Below are 22,493 nucleotides of genomic sequence, written 5' to 3' on the forward strand. Positions count from 1 at the left end.
CTCGCTTCACCTTTAATAAAGCTTTGTGAACGTGACCCGTGCTCGTGTGCAGTCACTTCCCATTGCCCCTGCAGCGCCCCGGGCTCTGCTCTTGCTACCAGATGATGCCTCTCCCCAGAGACATCTCCTCCTGTACGTAGCCTAGGGGCACTCACCCACTGCATCCTCACCCTCTCTTCCTTGTGACCCCCAGGGCTGCGCTGTGCCCATGGGCTTTCCTTTGCATGTACATTGGAAAACCATCACCATAATGCGACTAATAAAGCAAACTGGAAGTGCAAACCTGAAGCTTGTCCCAGCCATGAGCAGCCCACTGCCCCCTTTGCAGTCCCACCAAGGTCGGCCTGAGCATCCATGGCCTCTCCCAGGCACCCTGGAGCAAAGGAGCAAGCGGTGTCGGTGGCTGCTCGTGCCTTAAGAGGCAGCAGACCCCGGAGCAGGAGGGAGGCAGCTGCAAGAGGAGCCAGCATCCCAACGTGAATAAATGCTTGGCTAGACCTGGAGCTCCAGAGCCTTGGGGAGGCAGCAGGAGGGCAGCGAGCGTTACATGGGAAGAGGCAGAAGGAGCTTCACGTAGGTACCGGGGAGGGAGAGGAGCCTTTGGCAGCCTGGGGATAGCAACACCCATCCCTGAGCTCCCGGGGGCATCAGGGATGCAGGGCTGCATCACCTGAGGGGGGAAATGGGAGAGGAACGGAGTAAATCACACACAGGCTTTGGGGCAACAGCAGCAGCTCTGGGGCAGGGTCAAGAGGCACAAGAACCGCTCTCCTCGTGCTTAGGACACGCAAGGAAGGGCTGGGAATGCCCTGGGATCACAGCCACGAGAGCAAAGGCGACTGAAAGGGGACGAACGCTCCCCCCCCTCAGCCCACACCACTGCCCTCCTGCTCGCTCCAAAGCCTCTCTGGACCACGGCCAACTAAAGCAAGACGTGTGTGTGTGCATGGAATGTGCCCCCCTCGTCCCCGTCTCACCCCCCCGCCCCAAGCATCCCGTGCCCTCCGCAGGTGCCCGCTGCAGAGCCAGGCCTGCCAGCAGCACTAAATCTCTTGCAAGCACCGAAGGCAGGCGCTGATTTATGGGCTCCTTTCAGACAGGGAAGCCGAGTGGAAAACGAGCCCGTTTTCTGGATGAAAAATGAAAGAGCTGCTCGGGCTCCGTCCCCGTTCGAGGGCTCCGGTGCAATTCCCCTGATTGGCTTTCAAGTTCCACTCGAAAGGAGAAGTGACAGCACCAGGAGTTACAGCAAAGGAGCCCCCCCCCCCCCCAGCCCGCTTCACTTTGCATCCAGAGCGATGGAAAGCAAGGAGAAGTGGAGGTAAAGCGAGGCAGAGACGTAACTGCGCTGCTCATCCTAGCTCAGGGCCTCAGCGCTGCCTGCAGGCTTCCATCCCTCCTCCTTCCTTGCTCAGTGGTTGCGAGGTGAGGAAATAAGAGGCATGGACCATGGTCAAGCCCAGCTTCCAAGGCCACGCAGAGCCGGGGGGGGGGTTAAAGCAGAAGGCTGCTGACACCCAGCTCGCTGCAGCACGAGGCAAACCCCCCCATTTAACCCCAAAGCAGCATTGGGAACCATTAACAGGCATTAAAACCAGACCCGGGAGCTGGAAACCAAGCAAAGCCCATGGCAAAGACAGGAACCTGGTGGCACCCCAAGAGTGGATCCTTTACAAGGCTTAACCCCCACTGAGAACACCTGATGCTGCTGCCTTAACACGTCTCAGAACTCGCTCCTTTGGGCTCTGCTCCTCAGCACTGTGGTTCTCTATCAGTTCTGAGGCTGGTTTGTGTCTGGGAGGCCGGGGCAGCCCAATCCTGCCCCAAACCTCTTGGTTTTCCACCCCAAGTCTGCCCCTTTGGGGAAACCAGCTCATTCCCTTCTCTATTTGATTCACTGCAGCCTTTGGTGGTAAAGCTGAACCTCCCAGCCTCACGGACTGCCTGGGGACTTCTCCCCCTTGCTCAGTGAATCCATAAGCCTGTCCTACCCAAACGAAGGGGCATGAGGCAGTATCACAGCCCAGGAGATGAAGAAGGGGCTTCCTTCTGCTTGGCAATGCCACAAGCAGCTGTGACTGCCCCTCTGGGTTTATTCCAGCAGGAGCAGGTAGCACATAAAGAGTTAGAAAGGAGAAAGAGCTGCAGATCTGCTCCAGGCTGGATCAGCACCTTCCTCTTCCCCTTTCTCCCTAGGACCCCCGTGTGGGTGGCTCGAGGCTGACAACGCCAAGTGCTTGGCAGCTCAGTGGTTAACGTGTAAGAGCAGGCAATAATGGAGTGGCTCAGGCAGAACTGGGCTTAAGAGGGGCCCCGGTGCACCTTAAACCTAATGAAAAATGGCTTTTGTGCTGCCAGCCTGACATTTCAATACAGTGTCAACACCACGCAAAGCACCCTCGCTCCCACCAACTGCATCCTTAATAAAGCTATTCACACCCCAGCCCCTCCTGACCCATGGGGTGCTGCCTCCAACCCCCGTGTCCTCCTCCTTTCCTGCTTGCCTTTGCCCACCATAAAGCAGCTCTTTAGGTCTCAAGCTCCCCCCCTCCAGCAGCTGCTAAAAGGCAGCCAAGAGCTTCCTGATGTTTGTGCAGATGTTTGCAGACGGGAGCCCAGCATCTTTGGATGTTCCCATGGCCACTGCGAGCCAAAGAGCTGACTTTGTGACTGGGGCTCTGCTAGAAGCTGGACCCCATCGACTTCAACCTGCTGTCCCTCTCCCCAAAGGAGTTAAAGCTCTGTATGGAGCTGGAGAAGGCCCAGCGATGCTTGCCAGCCACCAAGAGGCTCAAAGGGAACACTTGGACGTAACGCCTGGCTGAACCACCACCGAGGATTAATGGGTAGGAACTGCTGGGAAGCAGGGCAAAGCCAAGTTCCAGGCCTCACCCTCTCTTAGAGGTACAAACCCCACCTCACAAACCCAGCGAAGCCGGGCTGCTACGTCCAGAGAAGGAGGCTGCTGCTGTTTCTGGGGGTCATCTGCTCCCTGCACACCTCTTCAACGGCTCTGCTCTGGAAGACCAAGCTCCTACTCCAGAGATGTTCCTCTGAAGCTGCAGTTGTGTGACCAAGGCACAGAAACTCATTTCTCCTTCCTTGAATCTTGTTCCCAACCGTTTAAACCTTTGCTGGCAGAGATTCCCTGCCCGCTTGAAGGGACATTGGAGCTGCTCTAAGGGCTCCCCTTCAGGAGCCTTCTCTTCTCCAGGCTGCCCCAGCCCAGCTCCCTCAGCCTGGCTCCAGAGCAGAGCTGCTCCACTACCCTGGGGCATCTCCATGGCCTCCTCTGGACTTCCTCCAACAGCTCCACTTACACTGGTGAGCCCAAAGGTCTCCCTGCACAGAAGCACTCACCAGGTCACCCCACTCATCATGACACCATCTATTGCTCCTTGTCTCTTCTTCCCCACTAGTTACAGCCCAGAAACCAGCTCTCCTTAGAGCTGGGCTCTGCTCCCCTGCACAGGAAGCCGCGTTGTGCTGTTGCTAGGGCAAGCAGTGCTCTCCCATCAGCAGGTTTCTGCCCTCTCTGCTGCGGGAAGACTCCCTCTGCTGTTCTAAACCAGGAGGAGAGCCGGGCTCCAGCCCCTCACAGCATCCCCCCAGCCTGGGAGCTGCACAGGGTGTTTCCAAGTGGCTCAAGCCAACCTTTATAAGCCAAGCAAGCAGCTCAGAGAGCAGCTTCCGTCATCAGTGGGATAAAGCCAGACCTGGCTTTGGATGTCAGAAAGGAGGGTTTTGTTCTTTTATTGGGATGAAGGAAAACATTGTGCTGAACGAGCAAAGTGTTGGAGAAGACAGGCTGCAGAGAAAGAGAGAAGGGCTGATTTCTGCTTTGGGTTCCTATTCAAGGCCATCTGCAGGTCGCAGCTGATCCTTTGGTGTCGCTTCACCCCAGTTCTGTCATTCATTTACTTATCAAGCTTTTAGAGGCAACTCAGCAAGCAAACCCCATCGTTAGCAGCACCCTTGTATGGTGACAATCCCAGTCAGGGTCCAGTTGGTTGCTGGAGCCAAGCCCAGCGTGCCCCCAACTGAGAATCCCACCTTGCAGAGCTGCACCTTGCTCTTCAGAGGGGCTCAACCAACCCAACCCAGCAGCAGCACCAGAGTCCAGAGCACACAAAGACTTCTCATTCACTCCTCAAGACGAATTCTGCTTCCAGGGCTCCCCTGTGGAAAAACACAAAGAGCACAAATAAAAGCATCAGGTCGGCTCCGTGTGGATGCAGCACCGCAGCAGATCACAGCCCATGACCACGGGAGGTGATTTCAGGGTGCTTAGTAACATGTTATTTGCTTTAATGCTCTTCCATGTTAGGTTAGATGTCAAGTTCTTCCCCATAAGGGTAGTGGAACACTGGGATGGGTTGAACAGCATAGGTCTGGATGCTCCATCCCTCGCGGCGTTCAAGGCCAGGTTGGAGCAAGCTGCTCTAATGGAAGGTGCCCCTGCCCATGGCAGGGGGTTGGAGCTGGAGGAGCTTTAAGGTCCCTTCCAACCCAACCCATTCCAGGCCTCTATGGGTTCTACTGCCCCTGTTTCACCCAGCAACCCCCAAGCATCAGGGACTGAGAGACCCAGACCCCGCTCTGCAGCTCAGCACCCACCTCACGTGGAGATGACACAGAGAGGAAGGCATTGACGTGCTCTATGGGTTCTACTGCCCCTGTTTCACCCAGCAGCCCCCAAGCACCAGGGACTGAGAGCCCCAGACCCCGCTCTGCACCCCAGCACCCACCTCACGTGGAGACCTTCACCCTGTCTGCGCAGAGCAGGAAGGCACTGACGTGCTCTATGGGTTCTACTGCCCCTGTTTCACCCAGCAGCCCCCAAGGACTGAGAGCCCCAGACCCCGCTCTGCACCCCAGCACCCACCTCACGTGGAGATGACACAGAGAGGAAGGCATTGACGTGCTCTATGGGTTCTACTCCCCCTGTTTCACCCAGCAGCCCCCAAGGACTGAGAGCCCCAGACCCCGCTCTGCACCCCAGCACCCACCTCACGTGGAGACCTTCACCCTGTCTGCGCACAGCAGGAAGGCGTTGACGTGCTCTATGGGTTCTGCTCCCCCTCTTTAACCCAGCAGCCCCCTAGCACCAAGTACTGAGAGACCCAGACCCTGCTCTGCAGCTCAGCACCCACCTCACGTGGAGACAGCACACAGCAGGAAGGCACTGACGTGCTCTATGGGTTCTACTCCCCCTGTTTCACCCAGCAGCCACCAAGGACTGAGAGCCGCAGACCCCGCTCTGCACCCCAGCACCCACCTCACGTGGACACCTTCACCCTGTCTGCGCAGAGCAGGAAGGCATTGACGTGCTCTATGGGTTCTACTGCCCCTGTTTCACCCAGCAGCCCCCAAGGACTGAGAGCTGCGGACCCCGCTCTGCACCCCAGCACCCACCTCACGTGGAGATGACACAGCAGGAAGGCATTGACGTGCTCTATGGGTTGTTTCACCCAGCAGCCCCCAAGGACTGAGAGCCCCAGACCCCTGCTCTGCACCCCAGCACCCACCTCACGTGGAGACAGCACACAGCAGGAAGGCATTGACGTGCTCTATGGGTTTTACTCCCCCTGTTTCACCCAGCAGCCCCCAAGGACTGAGAGCTGCGGACCCCACTCTGCACCCCAGCACCCACCTCACGTGGAGACCTTCACCCTGTCTGCGCAGAGCAGGAAGGCGTTGACGTGCTCTATGGGTTCTACTGCCCCTGTTTCACCCAGCAGCCCCCAAGCACCAAGGACTGAGAGCCCCAGACCCCGCTCTGCACCCCAGCACCCACCTCACTCTTTAACCCAGCAGCCCCCAGGGACTGAGAGCCCCAGACCCTGCTCTGGAGAGCCTTTCACCCAGCAGCCCCCAAGGACTGAGAGCTGCGGACCCCGCTCTGCACCCCAGCACCCACCTCACGTGGAGACCTTCACCCTGTCTGCGCAGAGCAGGAAGGCGTTGACGTGCTCTATGGGTTCTACTGCCCCTGTTTAACCCAGCAGCCCCCAAGGACTGAGAGCCCCAGACTTCACCCACTGACGCAGAGCAGGAAGGCCATGCCTATGGTTCTCCCGCAGAGCAGACCCTGCTCTGCAGCTCAGCACCCACCTCACGTGGAGAAGGCAGCGAAAGGGCTCGTTCTACTCCCCCTGTTTCACCCAGCAGCCCCCTGCCGGATGCGCTGCACAGCACCCACCTCACATGGGCTGCGGGCAGAGAGGAAGGGGGGGGTCCTGAGCTCCGCGGAGCCCGGCGCTAAGCGGGGCTCCCCCCCCCAGGCCCAAACCCGGCCCCGTGCCCGCACTCACTGCCCGGAGGCGCAGCGGGACATGCTCAGGCGCAGCCGGTGACAGTCGCGCTGCCAGGAGGCCGGGCTGGCGGCCACGCACCGCCCGTACTGCTCCAGCTCCGAGCGGCAGTAGCGAGCCGTGATCTCCAGGGCCGCCTCCCTGCGGGGACGCGGAGCCGTGACGGCGGGGACAGCGGGACAGGCCCCGCTCCGGACCCGCCTCCAGGCCCAGGCCCCAGGCCAGGCCCAAACAGGGCCCCGGTCCCGGACCCAGACCCAGACCCGATCCCCGCCCCGGCCCAAAGAAAGCCTCGGCCCCGGGCCCGTGGAGACCCACCCTGTCCCCGGACTGACGTGCTCGCTGCACTTCACCACTGCCGCCTGGTTCTCCCCGACTCTAGTTGCCGGTTCGGGCGGCAGGGGGGGGGTCCTGAGCTCCGCGGATCCCTATCCCGAACCCGGGTCCCTATGCCCGGAGGCGCGCGATCAGGCGCCCGGTGATCCCTATCCCTGTCCCTGTCCCGGTCCCGATCCCGGTCCCTATCGCGATCCCGATCCCTATCCCTGTCCCTGTCCCGGTCCCGATCCCGGTCCCTATCGCGATCCCGATCCCTATCCTTGTCCCTGTCCCGGGCCCGGACCCATCCCTATCCCTATCCCGATCCCGATCCCGATCCCGGTCCCTATCGCGATCCCGATCCCTATCCCTGTCCCTGTCCCGGTCCCGATCCCGGTCCCTATCCCAATTCCTATCCCGATCCCAATTCCGATCCCTATCCCCATCCCTATCCCTATCCCGATCCCAATCCCTGTCCCCATCCCGATCCCGGTCCCAATCCCTATCCCGATCCCTATCCCAATCCCTATCCCGATCCCTATCCCAATCCCGATCCCCGTCCCGATCCCCATCCCAATCCCTATCCCGATCCCGATCCCCATCCCAATCCCTATCCCGATCCCTATCCCCATCCCCGTCCCTATCCCGATCCCCATCCCCATCCCAATCCCTATCCCGGTCCCCATCCCAATCCCGATCCCCGTCCCGATCCCCATCCCAATCCCTATCCCGATCCCTATCCCCATCCCCGTCCCGATCCCAATCCCCATTCCGGTCCCTATCCCGATCCCCATCCCTATCCCCATCCCTATCCCATCCCTACCCCATCCCCATCCCCATCCCCATCCCGATCCCGATCCCCCCCCACACCTCCCCACCACTCACATCCCCCCGCCGCTCCAGCCGGCCGTGCCGCAGCGCGCATGCGCGGCGGAAGCGGAAGCGGAAGCACGAAGCACCGGGTCGCTCCCTCCGTGTCGGTGGGAAGATGGCGGCGGCCGGCCCCGGGGACGAGCTGGTCTCGTCGGTAACGCTGTACCGGCGGCGGCCGCGGCTGCTGCACGGCACCGTGCTGCCCTTCGTGGCCGGCCTCTACCCGGCCTGGCTCTGGCTGTGGGGGCCGCGCGTGTGGGCCGCGTGGGGCGGCGAGGCGGCGGCGGCGGAGGAGGATGAGGGAGGCCCAGGCCCCGCTGCCCCGGAGGCCGCGTTGCTGGCGCTCGCCGCCATCGGTGTGCTCCATCTGCTGACGGCGCTGTCGGGGCTGTGGTCGGTGCACGCTCACTGCGCCCTCACCTGCGTCCGGGTGAGGCCCCCTGCGCGCTCCGGCTCCCCGGGGGGAGGCTCTGCAGGGGAGCGGGGAAGCGTTCCTGCCGTTAACGGGGCTCGGGCCGGGGTCGGGGGGGAAGGAGATGTGCGGGGAGCTCAGGGCACGGCCCGGTGCCTCTGCTGCGCCCTTGGAGCAGGGCTGGGTGCTGTTTGCAGGCGCTGTTGGGGCTGGGTCCTGCTGGCAGGTGCCCCGAGTGAAGCGTGTTGGGTTTATCCAGGGCTGGGATCGTTGGGATGTCGTTGATTCCAGCAGCGGGGCGATGGTGCCAGAGGGATGTGGAGCTGTTGGAGTGAGGCCGTGGAGGTGCTGGGAGGGATGGAGCAGCTCTGCTCTGGAGCCAGGCTGAGAGAGCTGGGCTGGGGCAGCCTGGAGAAGAGAAGGGTCCTGAAGGGGAGACCTGAGAGCAGCTCCAGTGCCTGAAGGGGCTGCAGGAAACCCGGAGAGGAGCTTGGGATGAGGGATGGAGGGGCAGGATAAGGGGAATGGCTTTAACCTGCCAGAGGGGGGATGGAGATGGGATCTTAGGCACAAGCTCTTCCCTGTGGGGTGGTGGGACACTGGGATGGGTTGAATGGAGAGAGTTTGGATGAACCATCCCTGTTCAAGGCCAGGTTGGAGCCAGCTGCTCCAGTGGAAGGTGTCCCTGCCCATGGCAGGGGGCTGGAACTGGATGAGCTTTAAGGTCCCTTCCCACCCAAACCATTCTGGGACGCCCCTGGCGTCTCGAAGGGAGGATTCCTCCCAGCCCATTGAATTCCGGGCTCTGGGATGTGCTTTCTGAAGCGTCTCTTGCTTGTGTTGCAGGAACCTTGCCCGAAGAAAGCCACGTTGGCCAAAGTCGTGCCAACCCCAAACAACGGCTCGGTGGAACTGGTGCCACTGCACAGAGACCAGGTGAGGACGTGCTGAGCGCAGGAGCTGCTGCGTGCTGCTGTCAGCTGCAGCTTTAGGAGCTTCTACCTGAAGCTCTTGGTCAGAAATCACCTGAGGGGGGTGATGAAGGGATCCACAGTGTTCCCTGGCCATAAAGCAGAGTCATACAATCGGGTGGGATGTCTTTCCTTCATCAGGTTCTGTGTGGAGCGAAGCCTTTGGTGTTTGTTCACTTTGGGTTTTCTCCCCAATCTCTTCAGGGGGAGGATGGGCAGGAGGCTCTTTCCTTTGAATTCCAAAAAATCAAATACTCCTATGAGCTGGATGGCAAGAAGCAGTTCCTCCCTGTCGCTTTCCCTGTGGAACATCCCCTTTGTTACTACCAGAACGCCCGAGGCTATCAGGAAGACAAAGATATCCGAGCAGCTGAGAAGAAATATGGGACAAACAAGTAAGTTTTCCAAGCACAGAGCTCTCCTTGCCAGGGTATCCCAGTCAGGACCAACAGCCTTGAACCTTGAAGTTTCACTTCCTCCCAGCACTCCCAGTTCCTTTAAGGACATCAGCCCAAAGGGTTTCCTCAAGGGTGGGCTTGAGATGGAGATTAACTGCATCTCCCCGCACCAACGTCATTGAAAAGAGGGAGCTGCTGACTGTGATGGAGCCTGCAGGTGGCTTCTGGGCTGGGCTTGTGCTGAGGGTGTGGAATGCTGAGGTTCAGACGGATTCCGTTCTTTCCCAGGGCTGAGATGGTGGTGCCGGAGTTCCTGGAACTCTTTAAAGAAAGGGCTACAGCTCCCTTCTTCGTTTTCCAGGTAACAAACCAGCTTGTCCCTGCTAGGAAACGGGAGAAGTCCTTTCAGTTCCTGCCTTGAGAGCCATAAATCAGCTGGCAGCTTCCTAAACCCAGGAGAAGATGCTATGCTTGCACTGTAACTTTGATTGGCCTTCAGAAAGTGCCTCCCCCTAATGACTTCCCGTGGTCCTCGGGTTTTGTGGCCCCCTGCAATGAAACGTGGTCCAAGTTAGCTCCAGAAAGAATTCCTGGAACTGGGAGGCTTTTGGTTTCGGAGTGGGATGAGACCAACTTGAGCGTTCTGTTCCTCTGCAGGTGTTCTGTGTGGGCTTGTGGTGCCTGGATGAGTACTGGTATTACAGCGTGTTCACCCTCTCCATGTTGGTTGCATTTGAAGCTTCTCTGGTCCAGCAGCAGATGAGGAACATGTCTGAGATCCGGAAGATGGGCAACAAGCCGTACATGATCCAGGTGATGGAAAGCTCACAGGATGGGCACGGAATTCTTGCTGTCTTTTTAGCTCATTTGTTGTTCCTTTACCCCCCTCCCCACCTTTTTTCCTCTTATCCCTTTCTGAAGGGTGCAGAGCTCCTCAAGGTGCTTTCTTGTCCCTGCAGGTTTACAGGAACCGTAAGTGGCGCCCCATTTCCAGTGACGAGATCATCCCAGGGGATATTGTCTCCATTGGTAAGGATGTGCATGATGGTTGCAACCAAAAGCTGCTTTCAGATGGGGTTCTTTCCAGTGGGATGCAGTGTGCAGCCTCAGATTCCCAGAATTCCAGACTGGTCCAGGTCGGAAAGGACCTTAAAGCTCCTCCACGTCCAACCCCCTGCCATGGGCAGGGACACTTTCCACTAGAGCAGGTTGCTCCAAGCCCTTTAGGCACTGGAATCTGCTCTAAGGTCTCCTGGAGCCTTCTCTTCTCCAGGCTGAACCCAGCCTGTGTCCAGAGCAGAGCTGCTCCAGCCCTCAGAGCATCTTCATGGCCCTCGTCCTCCTGGGACACAAGCTCTTCCTAGAGTGGGAAGAGGAATGGGAAGCTCTCTCTTAACCTGCTCTCCCTTTGAAGGCTGCATTACCCTGGGATGTAATCCCAGGCTTTGAAGCCTGGATGACAGGGAGAGGTGGGTGATGTGCTTCCAACCTCCGTGGTCTTGCTAGAGGCCTCATCCTGTTCCAACCCTTTTGGCTGCCAGCACTGCGGCGTGGGTGCATGATGTGGGAGGTTGGGAGCTAAACTGAAGCAGAGCCAGACAACCCAGGGCACGTCTTGTGCCTTGGAGCTTCTTCTCACTTCTGATGTGTTCGTTCCAGGGCGAGCCCCTCAGGAGAACCTGGTGCCCTGTGATGTGCTGCTGCTGCGGGGAAGGTGCATTGTAGATGAAGCTATGCTGACAGGAGAATCCGTGCCACAGATGAAGGTCTGTGAGATGTGTCCCCCCCCACGCTCCTCACTTGGGAAAGGGGAAAACATTCCAGCCACTGCAAAGCTTGGCTGTGCCCCGAGCAACTTGCTGTGGTTGGTATCTGCTCCCCGGCAGTGATGGATGGTGTCTGGTAAATGAGAAACAGAAATGTCTGTTTTGTCTGGCACTGACTCCAGCCTTTGGGGCTGAACTCCTGGAGCATGGCATCACCTTCCCACACATTCCCTAGTCTGGATTCCTTGGGCTGGGTAGAGGTGGGAGGAGGAACAAGCGTGAAGCACTGCAAACCCCTACCTCTTCCTTCTTCCTGTGCCAGTGGGTGACTTCAAGATGAAGTCATGCTTGCAGAGCCTCCCTTGCTGAATTCAGGGCACCAGGGGGCAAGCAGTCCCCCAAAACCAGCGTTTCCACAGATGCCAGGCTCTAAACCCAGCATCAGGAGCAGAATGGTTGAGGTCTAGATTCACTTCAGGCCACCTTTGGTTGAAGCAAAGCTTACCTTACATGGGATAAGAACAGAAAGAGTATCTGTAAGTGTAATGCAGTGGCTCTGAGCCTGAACTTTGTCCTGCAGGAGCCCGTGGAGGATCTCAGCCCCGAGCACATCTTGGACATGCAGACAGATGCTCGATTGCACATCATATTTGGGGGAACCAAAGTGGTGCAGCACATCCCACCCCAGAAAGCCAGCACGGGACTGAAACGTAGGTACCTGCACACATTCCTTCTGCCAGGGTCTCCCAGGTTTATGTTAAATGGCTTGATACAACAACTGGGTACAACAAGGCCAGAAACCATCGTGTCCTGGGCTGCATCCATAGGAGATGAGCAGCAGGTCGTGGAGGTGATCCTGCCCCTCTGCTCTGCTCTCTTGAGAGCCCACTTAGATGCTGCATCCAGTTCTGGTGTCCTCAGCGTAAGAAGGACATGGAGCTGTTGGAGCAAGGCCACAGGGATGAGCAGGGGCTGGAGCAGTTCCCATATGGAGCCAGGCTGAGAACGTTGGGGCTGGAGAAGAGAAGCTGCCTGAAGACCTCAGAGCAGCTTCCAGTGTCTGAAGGGGGCTACAAGGATGCTGGAGAGGGGCTCTTCATCAGGGACTGCAGTGATGGGACATGGGGGAACGGGTTCAGACTGAAACAGGGCAAGTTCAGGTTGGAGATAAGGCAGAAGCTCTTCCCTGTGAGGGTGCTGAGGCGCTGGCACAGGGTGCCTAGAGAAGCTGTGCCTGCCCCATCCCCAGCAGTGCTCAAGGCCAGGTTGGACGCAGGGGCTTGGAGCAAGCTGCTCTAGTGGAAGGTGTCCCTGCCCATAGCAGGGGGTTGGAACTGGATGGTCTTAAGGTCCTTTCCAACCCAAATCATTCCACATTGGAGGGTCTCATTGAGTCGGTTGCCTCGACCTTGGCATTCAGGATTCACTTGGATTCTTAGGCTGCTGTGATCTATTCAGCTGTGTCTGTTGTGAGAGGAGGGGGCAGCTTCACGTGCGTTCTGCCTGCAGTAAGCCTGTCCAAGCTTCCCTCTGAGCTGACTCTCTTCATTCCTGTTGCAGCTGTGGATAACGGGTGCGTGGCATATGCCCTGAGGACCGGCTTCAACACGTCTCAGGTAAGATGTGGACGTGCCTCCTCACCTCTGTCTTTGCCCGTGATGCTGGTGGTGTCATTCAGTGCTTCTCTGTAAGGAAGCCCTGAGGAAGTACAGCAGTGGGGAAAACAGAACTCTGGGCATTGAAATGACTTGTTTGTGTGGAAGAGGAAGGAATAAGGCTGGTCTCTTCTCTGTGTGTTAAATAAGTAGTCTGGTGTTTGATGCAGAAGTTGGGATTCAGGGCTCCTGGTTGCACTATGTGTATGCTACAGCTCCTGTTCCTGTGAGGAGAGTGTTGGCCAAGGCCCATTTGAGTGTGTTTGTAGAGATGGGAAGCCTTTTCAATTGAAAATCAAAGGCTGCTTCAAAGAAATCATCAACTTAAAATGGCTTAGCAAGGAGTTTGGGGCTTTGGAACAGATTGATGAGGGGTGACCTGGCTGCTGCTTGTTGAGAGGGTCACAGGAATGGGAATCACTTTCAGGCTCTGGCACCAAATCACCAGAGTGTGATTCCAAAGTGGGGTTTCATGCATCTTTTTAACCAAGTACTGCATGCTGCAGAGGTGGCTTCTTGCACTGAAGGCTGTTCTTCTCAGGGGAAATTGCTCCGTACAATCCTCTTTGGGGTGAAGAGAGTGACAGCCAATAACTTAGAGACCTTCATTTTCATCCTGTTCCTGCTGGTCTTTGCCATTGCTGCTGCAGCATACGTCTGGATTGAAGGTGAGCTTTCTTCTTGCCTCTTCCAGGTCTCTTCCCCAGGACTTGTACCAAAGCTTGTGGGATACAATACAATAGCTGGGTTGGGCAGTGTAGGGGCCCACACTGCATTCTGGATGCTTTTCTTGCCCTCCCACAGCCCTTCCTAGGTAGGTGAGCTTCTTTGTGCTACTCACCTTAGTTCTGTGGGGCACACAGGCTGAGGACGAGCAGGAATGCAGCTCTCCCATCTCATTCCACAGGCACCAAGGATCCCAGCAGGAACCGCTACAAGCTCTTCCTGGAGTGTACCTTAATACTGACCTCAGTGGTTCCTCCTGAGCTTCCCATTGAGCTCTCTCTGGCTGTCAACACCTCCCTCATTGCCTTGGCCAAGCTCTGTAAGTACCAAGCCGAAGCACAGGAGCAAAACTAGGGCTGTCTCGTGTCTGGAACTGGGGGAGTCTTGCTGTGAAGCTACTGGAGAGGCCTCAGTTTCCGCTCAGTGCCAGTGGGGGGGGTTGGAGCTGGTGGATGTGAGGAGGTTTAAACCCCTCACGTTGTGAAGTGGGGTCTAAGTCAGGTGTAGGAGAGAGCTGCTTGCTCCGTAACTGAGCAGGTTCCTCTCTATGGAATAGGGACTGGTGGAACACAGCACTGCTAGGACCTGGTGTCTGGTCTGGTTTCAAAGGCCACAGAGTGGGGAGTTTGAGGTTCATTAAGCCTGTCAGAGCACCGTGTTGATGCTCTGGCTTTGATGGCTTCATTAAAGGCACCGAGCATCCTGGCCTGGCTTCGCTGTAGCTGCTGTCTCACAGCATTCCCTCTCCTCTCTCCTAGACGTGTACTGCACGGAGCCCTTCCGCATCCCCTTCGCAGGCAAAGTCCAAGTTTGCTGCTTTGACAAGACTGGCACCCTGACCAGTGACCACCTCGTAGTGAGGGGGGTGGCTGGGCTCAGGTAGGCCCTGGGAAGGGGGTTGTTGTGTGGTTTGCTGTCCTCTGGGCTTTGGGAGCTCCTCGAAGCGTAATCCCATCCCAGTGAGGAGGAGAAGACGATCAGGGATTCGGAGAGGGGAGGAACTGGGTTGAACTGGCAGGAGAGGGGGTGGTTGGTCTCTGGCAAGGGCTGTGGGCTCAGACCTTGTGAGTTTAATGGTGGGGAGGGAATTCTCTCATGGGGTTTTTATCCCATGAGATGTTCACTGCTTCTCCTTACGGCAGCATCCTGCCTTCTCATTCCACTGCCACGATGAAGTGCTCTTGAAGGCTGGATGCTGCAGCAGTGAGGCATCCGAGTCCTTTGATTCTACAGCTACTTCAGCGTGTTAGTTTGTGCCTCTGCTTCAAGTGTTCTGCTTGAATGGAGCTGGCTTTGGAGGAGTGGCAGAAATGCTGAGCTTGGGCACTGTTGCAGTTGAGTCAGTGCCAGGTTTCCTGCGGCTTTGATGTCCCTGTGAGAAGCTCCACTCTGTTAGAGCAGGAATTTGGGGCTGGGGAAGATTCCAGGGGTTTTGAATGGCTCTGTTAACCTGATGCCTTTGTGCTGCAGGGATGGGAAAGAAGTGACCCCCGTATCTGACATCCCTGTAGAAACCCACCGAGCCATCGCCACGTGTCACTCGCTGGTGCAGCTGGATGATGGGACACTGGTGGGTGATCCATTGGAGAAGGCCATGCTGATGGCTGTGGACTGGACCCTGACCAAAGGTAAAACCTGCTTCCAGCTCCTTGTGCAGCTGCCTGAGCCCTGGTTTTCCACAGGCTCTGGGTTGTGGGAGGGAGATGTTGATGGTAACACTGGTTTTGTCAGTTCTGAGCATGACATTAGCTAGTCTGGAGGTTTCCAATGTCTCATGCCAGCTTTCTGCAAGGAGTGAATTCCATCTGCTGTGATCCCAGGAAGTGTGGCTTAGGGAGGTGGAAATCCTTGTGCTGCACATCTGAGGGACACTGAATGGCAGAAGCCTGCTTTCAGGCCTGCAGAGAATGCAGGATGAGGATGCCATCAAATCGGGGCACGAGTAGCAGGGCTTGCAGGAGTGAGAACACAACAGTGTGGGCTCCAGCATGGCCTGGGGCTTTCTCCAGAGGCTTTGTGCTCTGCTTTCATCTCTGTCCCACACAGAGGTAGAAACCTTCCAGCAGCGTTGTGAACACTTCCAACTGCAACCCGTGCCGTTGGGGGTTTTGCTTCTGGATGTTGACCTGTGATGATGGTAACAGGGACTGCAGTGATAGGACAAGAGGTTTAAAGTGATGGGTGTTAGAAATGGCACCTCCAGCCCGCTCTGTTCATAGCAATGCACACAGGTCTTCTGAGCCTGTATGTCCCTTCCTTGTCAGCACAAGCATTTCCAGCTCTGGGGGGGGCTTGTAGCTAAAGAGAGGGTGTTTGTATGATGGGGGTGAGTGAAGGGAGAGCCAAAGGGAGGGACGTTGCTTTCCATAGCGAGAAACCTTTCAGGATTTCCTGATCTCTTTGTTTCCAGATGAGAAAGTTTTCTCCAGGAGTATTAAAACTCAGGGACTGAAAATTCACCAGCGCTTTCATTTTGCCAGTGCCCTGAAGAGAATGTCTGTGCTGGCGTCCTACGAGAAGATCGGCTCCACTGAGCTCTGTTACATTGCAGCTGTGAAAGGGGCCCCTGAGACGCTGCACACAATGGTGAGAGCAAGGAGCTGCTCTAGCAGCTTCCAGTACCTGAGGATGCCAGAGAGGGACCTTCATCAGGGACTGCAGCCATAGGACAAGGGGTGATGGGTTCAGACTGAAACAGGGAAGTTCAGCTTGGAGATAAGGAAGTTCTGCCCTGGGAGGGTGCTGGGACACTGGCACAGGGTGCCCAGAGAAGTGGTGGATGCTCCATCCCTGGCAGCGTTCAAGACAGAGCCTTGGGTGCCGTGGTCTAGTGTGAGGTGTCCCTGCCCATGGCAGGGGGTTGGAACTGGATGATCTTCAGCTCCTTTCCAACCCAACCCATTCCATGGTTCTATGTGCTTGTCCCTTTAGTCTGGAATGTGAATGCCGGGGATTTCATGCTCAGTGCCTGGAAACAGCCTCCACTGGGGAGTTTCAGCCTAATCCCAGTGAGATCTAATAGCTCACTTCATGCATTCCTGGCCCTGAGAACAGATCAGGGGGGTCTCCTTTTCTGCCCTTGCTGGGGGAGGACCCTCCTGAAGGTGCCTCTTTGCCCCTGGCTGCAGACTGAATGTGAAATGCTGAAATATGCTGCTGAATTGTGTTTGCAACTGCATTAATGTGATGTTTCCCCCCCCTCAAGCTGTCTCAGTGCCCAAGCAACTACCATGCTGTCCACACGGAAATCACACATGAGGGGGCAAGAGTGCTGGCCCTTGGCTACAAGGAACTGGGGCACCTCACTCACCAGCAGGTATTTTGGCCTTGAAGCGGAGCTCTTGCTAAAGGGAACAGAGTTGGTGTGAGCAGGGATGGGGAAGGGGGTCTCTTTTGGGATGTGCTTGCCCACGGCTGCAGCGTTGGGTTTACAGTGTGGGTCCTTCTGGGAAGGTTGTGCTCCCAGCTTGGAATTCCTTTGTGTTATTGAGGGAGGGAGGGATTCTCCCTCTCTGCTGGGCTTTGGTGAGACAAAGCAGTGCAGTCGCAACGGCACAAGAGGGATGTGGAGCTGTTGGAGCAAATCCAGAGGGGTCCATGAAGATGCTCAACGGTCCCTTCCAACCCAAACCATGCTGTGATTCCATGATCCCAGAGCACTCGTGTTTCTAGCGCTGCTTTGATTGCAGGGAAGCACCCACTGGAAAGCAGGAATGCAGCAGGAAACGCTCAGCTCCCTGCTTTGCTTTGGCAGGTACGAGAGATGAAGCGTGAAGCTCTGGAATGTGATCTGAGGTTTGTGGGATTCATCGTGGTTTCCTGTCCTCTCAAAGCTGACTCCAAGTCTGTCATCAGGGAGATCCAGAATGCATCCCACCACGTAAGTGCCGGCAGCATTCCAGCCTTACCCATAGCCATGGGGATGGGGAATTTCACCATGGAAGCCTTGTTCCTGGCCTTTCTGCAGGCTGCTGCCCAGGGCTGCCTCTCATAGGGAATGTCACTGGTATCCAGAAGCATTTCCAATGGAAAGGAGATGTGTCTTGAAGTGCCCTTTGCCTGCCCAGAGCTGACTGGTGGCTCCTGGTGCTTTCCCCTCAGGTAGTGATGATAACAGGAGACAACCCCCTGACTGCCTGCCACGTGGCCCGGGAGCTGCACTTCCTGCAGAAGGAGCACACCCTCATCCTGCAGCCTCCTGGGAGCAAAGGTAACGGAGCCCATGCAGCAAACTCTGCTTTCGTGGGGAGGACGAGAGGCAAAGCAGTGCCCAGGGCACTGGAGCTGTTAGCACGGCTGCTTGATGCTGCAGTGGGAGTCCCTCACTTTCCAGAAGCCTAAATAACCCTCTGTCCTTTGCCCTGCTCTTCTCTGGCTTGGAGTGCTGAGCAGGCTGCATACATCCCTCTGCCAGCTCCCAAACCAAGCCACTGGAGCACAAAATAACCAAAGGAAGAGCAGCTTAAAGCCCTCCTTGCTCTGCAGGCTCAGAGGCCACCCAGGGAAGCTGGAAGGGAAAGGGGAGCCCATGTCCCTTGATGGGGCTGCACACACCAGGGGCAGTGCAGGGAGCATTTCTCCCAGCCGGGTACCTCAAGCATGCTCATGCCAAGCTTGCCCTTCTCTTTCCAGGCTCCAGCTGGCAGTGGCAATCCATTGATGGGGCTGTCTTGCTCCCCACCTTCCCAATGTCTTTGCAAGAGCTGACCCAGCGGTACGACCTGTGTGTGACTGGGGAAGGTCTCTCTCATCTGCAGTCTGTGAACAGGCAGCAGCTGCTCAAGCTCATCCCTCACATCCAGGTGTTTGCCAGAGTGGTGCCAAAGCAGAAGGTGAGAGGTTTAGGAGGGTTCTTAGCAGAGAGCCACGTAGATCATAGCATCATGGAATGGGTTGGGTTGGAGGGACCTTAAAGCTCCTCCAGCTCCAGCCCCTTGCCATGGGCAGGGACACCTTCCACTGGAGCAGCTGGCTCCAAGCTCCATCACCTCTGCTGATGCTCAAGCCAGCAAGAGCCAGAGCTCAGCTGTTGTTATCCTAAAGAGCTCTGAACCCATTGGCCAGCTGTAGCTCTGCATTCCTAAATCACAACCTGCACAGGAAGCCTTTAGAGCCCGGCTGAGGGTATCCCATTGCTGCAGAACACAAGCACTTGGCCAAGACTCATAGGCCAGAGAGCAGCACAGGAGCATGTGCAGGTGCCAGCCCTCACTGTGCCTTCCTGTGTGCAGGAGTTTGTGATCACTGCTCTGAAGAGCCTGGGCTACGTCACTCTGATGTGTGGGGATGGCACCAACGACGTGGGAGCTCTGAAACACGCAGATGTGGGTGAGTGTGAGAGCAGGATTCGTGTGCGCCCCTTGGCAAGCAACACAACCCGTCTCTGCTTCCTTTCCTTGGTGTTCTGAGGGCTGGAATCAGCCTGACCCACACCAGAAATCGGTGTCAGGCAGGATGTGTGTGCTGGTGGGGTACCCACCGTGTGCACCAGCAGGAATTCACACACCTTGGCCTGGAAGATTCTTCCTATTCTTTCCCCCACCCCTAAGCTTCCCTTCAGGTGTAACCTCTGGTGTCCCTGCAGCCTGCCCACCTAAAGCCAGCTGGGATTCCTGCTGTGTGCGAATGCTCTTCTGGCACAGGGATTGCAGAGCTCTTCCCCTGCAGCTCCTGTCTTTGTGCTCCTACAGGAGTGGCCCTGCTGGGAAACGCTCCCGAGAAGCTGCCCGAGCGGAGGAAGAGAGCTCGGGATGGAGCCTGTGATGGGAAGGCTGCTCTGCCGTCCGTGGGCAGTGGGGTGGTGAAACCCACCTCCCGTGGGGCCAAGCACAGAGTCATGTCCCAAAGAGAGGAGCAGCTGGCCATGCAGAGGGTTGGTAACGACGTGCTTCAAAGCCCTTGATGAAGGGATCTGTGCTCTTTGTTCCTGCTCTGATTTAGTGCTAATCGTGGAAGTGGGAGGATGTACCGGGAAAAGAGCAGCTTTCCTGTGCTTGCACCTAGAATCCCCGTTGCTCTTTGGTCAATGCCACAAGCAGGAAGGCTTCAAGGCCTCCCCTTAGAGCAGGGCTGTGGGAGAGGGCCAGCGCAGGATCACCCTGGAGCCAGGTTGTGGGAATGAGCCATGTGCCTTTATCCCTTTCTCTTCCCGGGCTGCAGGAGCGGATCAGTCAGGTCCTGAAGGATCTGGAAGAGGAACGTGTGCCAGTTGTGAAGCTGGGCGACGCCAGCATCGCAGCCCCCTTCACCTCCAAGCTCTCTTCCATTCAATGCAGTAAGTGCCCGGTGGGACCTGAGCCTTTGGGTCTCCAACGTAAGAAGCAAAAGCCAGGAGGTGGTGGGGTGGGGAAAAACCCCCCTGGTCCCATGGCACCTGCAGGGGTTCCTCACACAGCGAGGGCTTCAGAAAGGGAGAGGACTGAGGGCCAGAGCCCCAGGCCCTGCTGTGTTTGCAAACACTGCTTCTTCCTCTTGCTCCTCAGTCTGCCACGTGATCAAGCAAGGTCGTTGCACGCTCGTGACAACGCTCCAAATGTTCAAGATCCTTGCCCTGAACGCCCTGATCCTTGCTTACAGCCAGAGCGTCCTCTACTTGGAAGGGGTGAAGTTCAGTGACTTCCAGGCCACTCTGCAGGGTCTGCTGCTGGCCGGCTGCTTCCTCTTCATCTCCAGGTCGAAGGTAAGGGCAGGGTGGTGGGGCAGTGGCTGGTTGGTGTCAGTCCCATCAAGGATGAGGGGAAGGTCTTGTACCCACGTAGGCACAGCGCAGGGGTGCAGCACAGGCTGGGGTCTGCCTGGTCTGGGAGCAGATTCTATGGGTCTATAGAATCCCAACTTGAAGGGACCTGAAAGCTCATCCAGTTCCAGCCCCCTGCCATGGGCAGGGACTCTTTCCACTAGAGCAGCCCCTGTGTCCAACCTGGCCTTGAACACTGCCAAGGATGGGGCAGGCACAGCTTCGCCTCTCATAGGGATCACCCCAGCCCAAGGGCAGGACCTTGCCTTTGGCCTTGCTGAACTCCATGAGGTTTGCATGGGCCCAGCTCTCCAGCCTGTCCAGGTGCCTCTGGAGGGATCCTGTGCTCTCAGCGTTACCCAAAGCTGTTTAAAGGGTTTTGTCCCCCTGGATTCCAGAGGCCAGTGCTTGATGGAGGGATCAGCCTTTGCTCAGGAGGAAGAGGGCGATGAGTAACACGGTTCAGTGGCCCAGATGAGCTTGTTCCTTGCACCAGCTGAGCCCTGGGGGTGCCTTTCGCTGGGGTTTGCTGAGGAACGCAAACGTGGTTGGATTCTGCTGGAAAACCACCTGGGAAGGGTGGAAACCACCCAGCCCCTTTTGCTTTCCTCTCCCAGCCCTTGAAGACCCTGTCCAAGGAGCGCCCATTGCCAAACATCTTCAACCTCTACACGGTTCTGACAGTGCTGCTGCAGTTCCTGGTGCACTTCCTCAGCCTCGTGTACCTGTACCGCGGCGCCCAGGCCCGCAGCGACGCCAGGTGCGTGCCTTGAGGGATGTTCCCTCTGCTTCCTGCCAGGCAGGAAGGTGGGGAGAGGCCTTTGGCAGGGCAAGGATGTGCTGGAGCAAGTGGGAATCTGGTCCATGCTACGTGGCAATTCCAGTGTCTGCTACATGTGGAGAGGGGAATCACACCGATGAGGTGGGATACTGGGAAGCTTCTTCCGAAACCCACACGAAACTGGGATTTTTTTTCCCACTTTTTGTGATAAGGAATGGTGGGATTCTTGAGAGCAGCCCTGAGGAGAAGGACTTGGGGGTGTTGGTTGGTCAAGGAGACCCCCTCATACACTGGGCTGCACACACAGCGTGAGCAGCAGGTCCAAGATGGGGATTCCTCCCCTGTGGCCTGGTCCCTGACCCCCAGCTTCCTTCTCTTTCAGACAGGAGGAGTTTGTGGATCTGTACAAGGAGTTTGAGCCCAGCCTGGTGAACAGCACTGTCTACATCATGTCCATGGCGATGCAGATGGCCACCTTTGCTATCAACTACAAGGCAAGCCATGTTTAAGTTGTGTCTTGGCACCACCAGAGAAGTGACCTTGGCATGAAGGTGCAATAATCCAACCCAGATGTCCTCGAATGGCAAACTCCCTTCTGTCAGTGCACTGCAGGGGGAAAAACTCTTTTTGCCCCTGTCCAGCATCACCTCTGCTCACAGGTTCTCCTTGCTGTGTTCCAGGGCCATCCCTTCATGGAAAGCCTCCGGGAGAACAAGCCTTTACTGTGGAGCATCCTCCTTTCTGGACTCGCCATCGTTGGTCTCCTCACAGGCTCTTCACCGGAATTCAATGAGCAGTTTGGCTTGGTCGAAATCCCCACAGAGGTGAGCAGGCAGCATTCCCTGCTGGGAATGCCGGAGGGGGTTTCATAGGAGCATGGAATGGTTTGGGTTGGAAAGGACCTTAAGATCACCCAGTTCCAACCCCTGCCATGGGCAGGGACACCTTCCACTAGAGCAGCTTGCTCCAAGCCCCATCCAACCTGGCCTTGAGCACTGCCAGGGATGGGGCAGCCCCAGCTTCTCCATTCAACCCATGAGGGAAGGAGCTCAAGCTCTAGTGCTGCCATAGCGCATCGGGAGCAGAGGGGAAGGAAGGGAGCAGGACTGACAGGTTGTGTCTGCTCTCCCAGTTCAAGGTGGTGATCACAGAGGTGCTGCTGGCCGACTTCTTCCTTGCTTTGGTAGTGGACCGAATCCTTCAGTTTCTGCTGGGGAGTGCAAAGCTCAAAGTGCCTTCCTGAGCTGGACACCCAGGGCCTCGCACCCAGCAAGGGCAGCACCCAGGGGCCGTCTTCCATCACCCCGCATCCTTTTGGACCGTAACTCTGAGCCCAGTCAGAGACTGGCGTGGGGGAAACTTCCTGCCAAAGGCTGTGGAAAGCACCTCTGTGCCCCAGGAGGTGGCTTCTTCCCTGGTTCCAGGCCCTCTCGGGAGGTTTTTACTGCCCTGACGTTTGAGGAACCGTTTACAGCGTTTGGTAACTAAAATGAGAATTGATGTATTTTGAAGGGCGTTTGGGACTTTGCTTTGTGAGGCAGAA

At 57.1% G+C, this 22,493-nt stretch overlaps 1 protein-coding gene and 1 long non-coding RNA gene across 4 annotated transcripts; one reads left to right on the forward strand and one right to left on the reverse strand.

The window, feature by feature from the left end:
* Positions 1–3,729: 3,729 nt before the first annotated feature.
* LOC134170029 (uncharacterized) lies at positions 3,730–5,708 on the reverse strand. 3 transcript variants are annotated; one of them, XR_009967097.1, is made up of 2 exons: positions 5,654–5,708; positions 3,730–4,179 (listed from the first exon to the last, which is right to left on the reverse strand). It is a non-coding gene; the product is annotated as an uncharacterized LOC134170029 (long non-coding RNA). The 3 variants fall into 3 exon arrangements; XR_009967096.1 differs by lacking the exon at positions 5,654–5,708 and adding an exon at positions 4,749–4,803; XR_009967098.1 differs by lacking the exon at positions 5,654–5,708 and adding an exon at positions 4,618–4,629.
* A 1,912-nt stretch (positions 5,709–7,620) lies between these two features.
* ATP13A1 (ATPase 13A1) lies at positions 7,621–22,461 on the forward strand. Its single transcript, XM_062631069.1, has 26 exons — positions 7,621–7,935; positions 8,764–8,853; positions 9,093–9,283; positions 9,575–9,647; positions 9,944–10,099; positions 10,246–10,315; positions 10,946–11,052; positions 11,633–11,762; positions 12,613–12,668; positions 13,249–13,375; positions 13,615–13,752; positions 14,192–14,312; positions 14,904–15,061; positions 15,844–16,019; positions 16,639–16,749; positions 17,188–17,313; positions 17,535–17,643; positions 18,066–18,265; positions 18,665–18,761; positions 19,124–19,305; positions 19,593–19,707; positions 19,916–20,112; positions 20,787–20,929; positions 21,333–21,444; positions 21,631–21,774; positions 22,083–22,461. The coding sequence occupies exons 1-26, from the start codon at positions 7,621–7,623 to the stop codon at positions 22,191–22,193; spliced, it is 3,555 nt and encodes a 1,184-aa protein (XP_062487053.1). The 3' UTR covers positions 22,194–22,461.
* The last annotated feature ends 32 nt before the right edge of the window (positions 22,462–22,493 follow it).

The sequence above is a fragment of the Pezoporus occidentalis genome, unplaced genomic scaffold (assembly GCF_034315485.1).
Source record: "Pezoporus occidentalis ecotype Australia unplaced genomic scaffold, CSIRO_AGI_Poc_V1 ctg366, whole genome shotgun sequence".
Classification (NCBI taxonomy): domain Eukaryota; kingdom Metazoa; phylum Chordata; class Aves; order Psittaciformes; family Psittacidae; genus Pezoporus; species Pezoporus occidentalis.